The sequence below is a fragment of the Hibiscus syriacus genome, unplaced genomic scaffold (assembly GCF_006381635.1).
Source record: "Hibiscus syriacus cultivar Baekdansim isolate YM2019G1 unplaced genomic scaffold, ASM638163v2 tig00110597_pilon, whole genome shotgun sequence".
Classification (NCBI taxonomy): Eukaryota; Viridiplantae; Streptophyta; class Magnoliopsida; order Malvales; family Malvaceae; genus Hibiscus; species Hibiscus syriacus.
Window position 1 is genome coordinate 7,471,107 of NW_024062795.1, and position 9,214 is coordinate 7,480,320.

Sequence of the window (9,214 nt, forward strand, 5' to 3'; positions counted from 1 at the left end):
TGTGATTTAGTTTGTCATTTTGGCAAATCCAAAAAAAATTGGTTAAAATCATATATTATAAGTCATTTTTGATCATTTCTAAAAAAAAAAAAGAATTCCTTTATTTTCTCAAGCTCAAAGCTTTCTCTGAATGTTTATGAATTAATTTTCCTCAGTTTTCCAGTCTTCTTTGGCTGTCATTTTCTTGTTCAAACCGCCTTTTATGATTTTCCAAGTCTAAAATATAATACCCATTTCTTTAAGCTTAATGATTCTTCTCTCTCTATCTCTCTTTGTTATTGAAAGCTAAGATCTCTTCCATATTCTTCTCATGTTTTGCTTTGCCTCTTTCGATAACTTCTAAAATCTCTGTACATAGCAGAAAAACAGAGCTTCATTAATGGCTGCCATCAAATTCGCAACCATGCTGCATAAAAATACTAACAGAATCACTCTTGTTCTTGTCTATGTTTTACTAGAATGGATTCTGATCGCTCTTCTCCTTTCTAATTCCTTATTTTGTTATCTGATTATCAAGTTTGCCGATTACTTTGGTCTTAAAAGGCCCTGCCTTTGGTGTTCTAGGCTTGATCATGTTTTTGAGCCATCGAAGTACCGGAATTCTTATAGAGATCTTGTGTGTGATGAACATGCCAATGAGATTTCTAAACTGGGTTTTTGCTCTAATCATCGGAGACTATCTGAATCTCGAGATATGTGTGGGTCTTGCTTGTCCTCGTCGCCGCCGGAAATGGAAAATGGTGATGATAATTTGAAGTGTTCTTGTTGCGGCATCGTGTTGGCGAAAAAGTGTAATCTTCCTTATTTCATGATTAAGCCTTCTTGGGAAGTTTTTGGAAATCTCCAGAAAGGAAATTTAATTGCTGAAGCTGGAAAAAAAGTCGATGAAGGGAATGCTTCGGATAGAATCAGATCAGATTTTGTGGCCGTTGATCAAGAAGATGAACAGAGGATTGAAGAAAACAGGGGCTTAGGCATCATTTTTGATGATGATGAAGGGATAAAACTGGAAAAAGATGACTTTTCATGTTTTATTTCCAGTTTTGATTGCAACCAAGTGGCTGCTAATGGAGGCGATGTGGTTTTGGAGAAAGATCAAGTATCAGTTGAAGAAGGAGACTTGGTTTTGTCAATGGATGACCAGGAGTTGACTCAAGTGAGTCAAGTCGCTTGTACCAAAGAGGAGTCTCCTGAGATTCGAGCCAAGCATCTAGCGTTTTACATAGAAGGGGATGACTGTCACTTGATTCCAGTTGAATTAATGGATTCCGAAGCTGAGGGAAGCCAAAAAATATACAAGTTCAGAGAGGAAGATCAATGTGTTTCTGAGAGTGGAAATAAAACCAACGTTGCAGAGCTTGCAGTAGTTGAATCAATGGAGTCCAATGAGAAGGAAGATGAAGTTGATGTTCAATCAAATGCAGCAACAATAGAAGGGGAAATCAATGTAGATGTTAATCAAGGTACTTGTTTAATTCAATTCAGTATAATAAAATTTTACCAAATGCCTATTGTTGAGTTTGTCAACTTTGTGCAATTTCTGCAGCAAATGAACCAATTGAAGATATTGAAATGCAAAATTTGGATGAATGCACAAAAGATCCTTCACCCTCCAAGGATGCCGAGGAAGATAAAGTTCCCGATAAACCGACTTCCATTGATGGTTTCCACCCGTTGCACAAGAAATTGCTGTTGCTAGACAGAAGAGAGCCCGGAACCGAAGATTCGTTGGATGGAAGTGTTTTCAGTGACATTGAGGGGGTACTAACTCTTGAGAAATTGAAATCAGCTTTAAAAACCGAACGGAAGGCCTTAAATGCTATGTATAGAGAGCTCGAGGAAGAGAGGAGTGCTTCCGCAGTGGCTGCGAACCAGACGATGGCGATGATAAATAGGCTTCAAGAAGAGAAAGCAGCAATGCAGATGGAAGCGTTGCAGTATCAGAGGATGATGGAAGAACAATCCGACTATGACCAGGAAGCCTTGCAGCTTCTCAATGAGCTTATGGTCAAGAGGGAGAGGGAGAAGGCGGAGCTCGAAAAGGAACTCGAGGTATATCGCAGGAAGGAATTGGATTACGAGGCTAAAGAGAGAATGATGATGCTGAGAAGAAGGAAAGATGACAACACTCGGAGTGCAAGTTCTGCATCTTTCAGCAATGCTGATGATAGTGATGGTGTATCGATTGATCTAAATCATGAATCGAAGGAAGAAGATAAAGAGGATGTTAACCCGAATACCCCTGCTGATGCAGTCTTGTATTTGGAGGAGTCATTGGCTAGCTTCGAGGAAGAGAAGCTATTCATTCTAGAGCAACTCAAGGTCTTGGAAGAGAGATTGATTTCATTGAATGCTGAAGAGGCAGAACAACATTTAGAGTATGTGTATGAAGAGAATGGTAATGGCTTCCACAAGAGTCCCAATTTCGGCCTAGAAACGGACAGGGTTGCGAATGGTCATTTCAAGGGAGTGAACGGGAAACTCCAAGACAAAATAATTCCCATGGCTGCAAACGCAAAGAGACTTCTCCCACTTTTTGATGCCACCGACGCAGACATTGAAGATACGATATCGAGTGGACACGAAAACCGCTTCCATTCTGTAGCCTTTCGACATTCCTTACCTGAACTCGAGAGCAAAATGCTCACAATCGAGGAAGAAGTGGATCATGTTTACGAGAGATTACAAGCACTTGAGGCAGATAGAGAGTTCCTAAAACATTGCATCAGCTCATTGAGGAAAGGAGATAAAGGGCTCCATCTTCTTCAAGAGATTTTACAACATCTTCGCAATTTGAGGAGGTTCGAACTTCGCGCAAGGAGTACCGAAGATGCTTCCATGTAGTTTGCATTCATCAGATCACACTCGAAAAACCGATCGGTAAACCATAATCTGCATTTCCATGTATTCATAACTTCCATCATAGGTGCTGCCATATTGATTTCATGTTCTTGATTATTGCAGAATTCTCAATTGGAGTTGCTTAACCACTGCAAATCTAGTACTAGGAAAAGTAATAGGAAAAAAAAAAACACTGACTCGGGCAACGAATCGACGAGTTCTTCAACGATCTGTAAGTCTCGAAGTGGTAGACCGGAAATCGAAAGTCTGTCATTTTCCCATTGCATCATTTTCACCATATTTGGGGTGCAAATTTGAGTTAGTTGTAAACTACATGCATCGATTTGTATAGTATATATAAAGTGAGTGTTTATAATTTTTTGAACTGTTCTTTTTAGTATTTGTTTTCTTCTTGTAAACTTCCATTGGACATGGTAGAGGTTGACAGGTAGATTGTAAAGGAACAAAACAAGTATTAAAAACAACAGTGAAATGGTTTAATATTTTGATTTCATTTTCAGATTAAGAAGCAAAGATTGCTTTCCGGAATTCATTTTTGCTTCAACCTTAAAACAACACCTAACATGGCCACACCACTTTTTTCAATAAATTAAACCGATGCAATTACTTAACAATAAAATGGTTAAATTACAAAAAAAAACACTAAATTATATTTAAATAATATTTTAATCATTAAACTTAAAAATAAAAATAAAATTTGATATCGTATGCGAACTTTAAAGATAAAAAAGAGAAATGAAGAATGTGGGTAGCAGGATGTGGCAGTGATGGTGTCACATTATACAGAATTTGTTGCAGGTGGGTCGAAATTATAGCTACACAAGATTTGTTGATTAGTTTAGCTTATTATCCACTTCACCTGTGTTCATTAATGAAAGGCTTTTCCCGTCACTTTTGTAGCAGAAGAAAGCAACTGTCATCTCTAATGATTATCAACGCATCGTATAATGACTTCCGGCGCTGATTAAAATGCTTTTACTCATATTACTATCATTTGTTTTATGAAATGAATAATCTAATATTGGTTTCAATGATCATGCATCAACCCTTAATATTTACAATAAATTGTCCGTCTAGCTCAGTTGATAGAGTGTAAGGCTCTTAACTTTATGGTCGTAGGATCGAGCCCCACCGTGGGCAATTCATAATTCTAACTGCCGGAGGTTTTTCACGGAAACTGCTCTCAACCTGGCGTTAGGTAGTAATCTACTACCTACATCCTCTTATCCTATTATTATATATAGGAATAGGGTTTGAAAAAATAAAAAAATATTAATATATTGCAACATAACTTAAATAGATACGTGATCTTAAAGCAAATCCATTTTTAAGACTTGAAGTCCTCAATGTAGTAGAAATAATTTTAGCATTGTCCATAATCATAATTTCATAAAAAATTATTCTAATAAAAGAGATAATCTAATTGTTTTTTAATTGAATTAAAATTGCTTATATGTTTATCACATAAATTATCATTAAATCACATTATAATTGACCTGGAAGTCCTTACTATCCCATCCATTTGAATATTATGTACTACTAATATTCACGTGGACTTATAATTTCCACACGTTCTATTAAATTACATCTTTGGAATAGTATATTTTATTAACGATATCTCTAAAATTGTATTTGTATTTGTTTATTTATTTTTAAATATATTCGTGTTCAAATTATTTAACATTTGTAAATATATTTATTTATATGTTTATCAATATTTTCGTTTAGCGTTCACAATTATATTCATGTAGAAAAATAGTGGAACTCTGCCACTTTTCCTTAAACGTTAGACTTCTCAAAAGTTTATCCTGTGCTCAATTTTGCCATATTCAATTTAGTTTATATCTTTACTAATATTTAAACTATAAAACAAGAAAAACTTGATAAACGAACTTATAAATAATTCAACAAATGAGCTTATAAACAATCTAATAAATGAATTTATTCACGAACATAAATGATCTAAACATGCATCTCTTCGTAATTATTTATTAAATGAACACAAAAAATTTAATTATATCTATTTATTTAACTTAATAAATATATAAATATTTTATAAATATTCCAAATATCAGTGTTTTCCTGACACGTGTCTTACTTTGCGTGCACAAATGACGTGGACAGTGCACCCCATTCTGCCTTTTTCTATTTAACCAATATTTCTCCAAAATCCTCTGAATTTTATGAAGACTGCAGATAATAAAACAGCTACTGATTCCAACGTAACTGCGCTGTCTTCGTTGGTTTCTCATTTCCTTTTTCTAATATCAGGAATGCCTCAATCTACACCTATAATTTTTTTATATCGATTATTGTCACAAATATCTTTCGAAAATTTAGATTTTATAACAACGATGCAGATAAGAAAATATTAATAACAATTTAGATAATGATTAATTAAATATTAAGATAGAAATAGTGTGAAAGAGCTAGTCAACACGTATGTTCATGTATGTATATACATTTCTCTGTTTTGCGCCTACAACAAAAAGAACACGAAAACGTAAGTACCTCTAAATTTTAATGTATTGAAATTTCTTCACCTATCTTGCTGTCTCTCTTTCTACTGTTAAAGCTCCGATTTTCCCCAAAGAATTTATTAGTTCTCATAATTCAGTTTAGAAAATTCTTTCATTTCATGGTCTGTAGTTCCTCAGTTCCAGAATTACCAAGTTTCTTAATATGATGAGCAAATCCAAGGAGTTCTTTCAAAATCTGTTTAAACCATTCAAGTTCAACTCAGACAAAGGTAAAATGAAAAACCCAGTTTTTTTTGTTTTCAATGGGAAAATTACAAAAAATAGGAGGAAAGTCTGACGCTTTTCTACATGTTTGGTGATTTCTGGGTTTTCTTCTTTTTGGTCTATGATCAGATTGGCGGAATGGAGATGACTTGCAGAAAATAGCTCAACAAGAGCAAAAGCATTTCCCTTTCGAGATTTTAGTTGCTGCCACTAACAATTTCAGCCATCATCAGAAGCTTGGTGAAGGGGGTTTTGGACCTGTTTATAGGGTAAGATCCCACCGTTGATAACTTTTGTTTGGTTGCCTAGAAAATTGAGGGAAAACTTTTTCTGATATTGGTTTGCACTTTGATTCGCCGAATATTTATAATTTCTCTCAAGGACAAAATTTTTGTACTTTTTTAGGTATTCAAAGTTTCAACTTTTTGCTTATCAGCTTGAGGATCCCATTTTGAATTTCAGCTTTATTAAAGATTGAACCATTTGCCCTTAATAACTCAAGTCTGTCAAACCATTCAGCTGCTTCCCCCTTTAGATTTGTCTCATCTCAGATGCTAATAACAAGAGCAATGCATACAAATTTACAATTGAAATGGCACATGAAACTTGAAGTTTTGTTGTCACTTGTCAGTACAGTCGGTTCATTATACCAGCCTTACTTTTATAGTTATCAGAACTTCCACCAAGCTTTACAACTGATTTCTCTTGTTAATTAACCTACACTGTGAGGATTTTTTCCCCAAACTTCACGATTGTTCCTTAAATTATAGGGGAAACTAGATGATGGAAGGGAAATTGCAGTGAAGAAGCTATCTCATAGCTCAAATCAGGGTAAAAAGGAGTTTGAGAATGAGGCTAGGTTGCTAGCTCAAGTGCAGCACCGCAATGTTGTGAACCTTTTAGGTTACTGTGTTCATGGTCAGGAAAAGCTTTTGGTATATGAGTACATCACCAATGAGAGTCCAGACAAGATTCTTTTCAGTAAGTTGTGATTTCTTCGCCGTTATTATTCAAGAATTTTAGCTCTGTGTTTAGAAACTATGTGATCTCGGATTACACAATGGGAATAAATCCTCTCCCATGCCACTAAGACCAATCTTCCCATATATGTACTTGAATTTCCGACCTCCAAGTTGGAGTCTGAAATTCTAACTTATTGGTAAGATCTAGTATGTACCTGATTGTAATGGCTAAGTTCACTGTAACTGAAATCTAAACCCATTATGGACATGCCAAAATGTATCTTATATATCAAGATCAAAGATAGTTCTGCTGGACTCTCTTTTCTGAAACTTAGTTTCTAGAACGCATGCCCGAAATTTAGTACCGGATAATTTGTTGTCAAATTATTTATCATTAACTAGTCAAAGGATCTGTGTCATGAAACACCGGTCGTATGGTCGTATGTTAACACAAAGATGACGAGAATTTTTCATTTGGCTTTTATGGTGATAATAATCTTGACAGTGACGTTCTTTTCTCATGCAGAATCGAATAGAAAATGGGAGCTTGACTGGATGCGGAGGTATGAAATAATTTCGGGTGTGGCACGGGGCTTACTCTACCTTCATGAAGACTCGCACAATCGCATCATTCACCGGGATATCAAAGCAGGTAATATACTACTTGATGATAAATGGATCCCAAAAATTGCTGATTTTGGTATGGCTCGTCTCTTCCCTGAGGATCAAACACATGTCAACACCCGTGTAGCCGGTACCAAGTATGTCATCTAGCATCTTCCTTGATCTATAATATGACAAGGTCTTTTGGTAATTTCATGATATCCTATTCATTCGTCCTAAAGTGTTGATTTAACAGAGTTCTATTTATCTTTGGAAACCAGTGGATATATGGCACCGGAGTACGTCATGAACGGACATCTCTCAGCAAAGGCAGACGTGTTCAGCTTCGGGGTTGTGGTTCTGGAGCTGATAAGTGGCCAGAGAAACTCATCGTTCAACTTAGATGTGAATGCTCATAGTCTACTTGATTGGGTAAGAACAAATATCACGATTCGATCATTCTTTCAACCTAGATAACTCTTCATTATCCATGGGGGTCAGTTCTTGAATGTTTTCTTGTAAGACCTCACGTGCACCGGAGTCTTGTGCACCGTACTTCTGCTGTCAATGTGGACTTTTAAGGATCTCCGACTCCGAGTGGAAACATGCCATATTTAACCTTTACAAGTTAGGTATATAAAGATCCCACATGTTTGAAGTAGGAACCATTGTTCATCTAGTTCCCACCAATGAACATAAAGAAAAGTTTTAGTTGCAGAAGAATTCAAACATTAACTGGCATTTGTGGGGTCATTTTGTTATTGCAGGCTTATAAACTTTACAAGAAAGGGAAAAGCATGGAGTTCATGGACCCGGTCTTGGCTTCATCCGCAGTCCCTGAGCAATTAGCTTCGTGCATCCAGATAGGGCTACTATGCACGCAAGGGGACCCGCATATACGGCCCGACATGAGCCGTGTTGTTATTTTGCAGTCAAAGAGACCTGGCAGTCTCGAAGAGCCAACGAGACCCGCAGTTCCGGGTACTAGATACCGAAGATCCCGCAGGCCTCTTGGATTCTCTTCCACCACAGCAACGTCAAGTCTTTCGGATTCCCATTCATCTGGATCAATCTTTAATACAAATACTGCTTCTGCTTCTACATCAGCTCTTGCAAGCCCCGTGAGATCAGATCCGCATGGAAAGTGCTCAGTTCAGAGTTGAAGTTTTGCGGGAGATCTTGGGTTATTCTTTTGTTTTTTTAGCTGACCCTATTCTCATATGTAATGGGGTAAGAGGAGATAGGATAGTAGGCTGCCCCCAACGTCAGGTTGAGAGCAGTTTCCGTGAAAGACCTCCGACAGTAAGATTTATGAATTGAACACCGTGAGTTATTCTTTTGTGTATTATAATAATAGATCTCGGGTTACCAATTTAATTAGCCAAAGTAGGTGCATATTTATGTTAATCGTGTTCAGAGAACATGTCAAATGTAGATATTTATCTATTACACAGATATAATCAGATAATACCGAACATATATTTGAATTCATTTAACATGAAATATTAGAAATTTATTTGTTCAACCTCGATTTATTTATCTTAAAGTGCCACGATTATGAACATCTAAAAGAAACTCTATACTCTCTGACTTTACTTGTACGATTTGGATAACCTTCGAATTCGGAAACTAGACAGCGACAATCGAGGGTCTATTGTACAACCATGTCTATATTCTCCCTCGTGATTCCAACGACGTGTCTTTCTTCCATTCGTCTTCATAAGTCTGACGCCTTCTGAGGAACCAATAGAACTTTGACAAGAGGGAAAATAAAATAAAATAAGGTTAATTGTTAATATCGAACACATTTCACAAATATATTATTGGAATCTGAAGAAAAACAATACTTCGCTACCATTTAATTGGCCACTCAGGACATTTTTTATTTTTCAAATTGATGAAGTTCATGAATCCAGACTTTTGAAACCTTCCAATCCTATTTCAGTATTATAGTATCTAGAATTGTATTCTAGAATATGCAATGTGTGCATGTGCTCTTAATATGGGCATTGTGTGTGTGTGAGAGTTGTTATGGCTGTTAAG

General features: G+C 36.2%; 2 protein-coding genes across 3 annotated transcripts; both read left to right on the plus strand.

The window, feature by feature from the left end:
- The first annotated feature begins 292 nt into the window (after window positions 1-292).
- Window positions 293-3,020, plus strand: LOC120134533 (myosin-binding protein 2-like). Of its 2 annotated transcripts, XM_039150958.1 has the most exons (5): window positions 293-773; window positions 807-1,263; window positions 1,306-1,463; window positions 1,547-2,880; window positions 2,965-3,020. In XM_039150958.1, the coding sequence occupies exons 1-4, from the start codon at window positions 380-382 to the stop codon at window positions 2,842-2,844; spliced, it is 2,307 nt and encodes a 768-aa protein (XP_039006889.1). In that variant the 5' UTR covers window positions 293-379; the 3' UTR covers window positions 2,845-2,880; window positions 2,965-3,020. The 2 variants fall into 2 exon arrangements, with proteins under 2 accessions (XP_039006889.1, XP_039006888.1); XM_039150957.1 differs by having other exon boundaries at window positions 807-1,463.
- A 2,378-nt stretch (window positions 3,021-5,398) lies between these two features.
- On the plus strand, window positions 5,399-8,543 carry LOC120134534 (putative receptor-like protein kinase At4g00960). The gene is made up of 6 exons (XM_039150960.1): window positions 5,399-5,611; window positions 5,736-5,875; window positions 6,377-6,587; window positions 7,095-7,329; window positions 7,453-7,603; window positions 7,939-8,543. Exons 1-6 carry the CDS (start codon window positions 5,545-5,547, stop codon window positions 8,332-8,334), a joined length of 1,200 nt encoding a protein of 399 aa, XP_039006891.1. The 5' UTR covers window positions 5,399-5,544; the 3' UTR covers window positions 8,335-8,543.
- The last annotated feature ends 671 nt before the right edge of the window (window positions 8,544-9,214 follow it).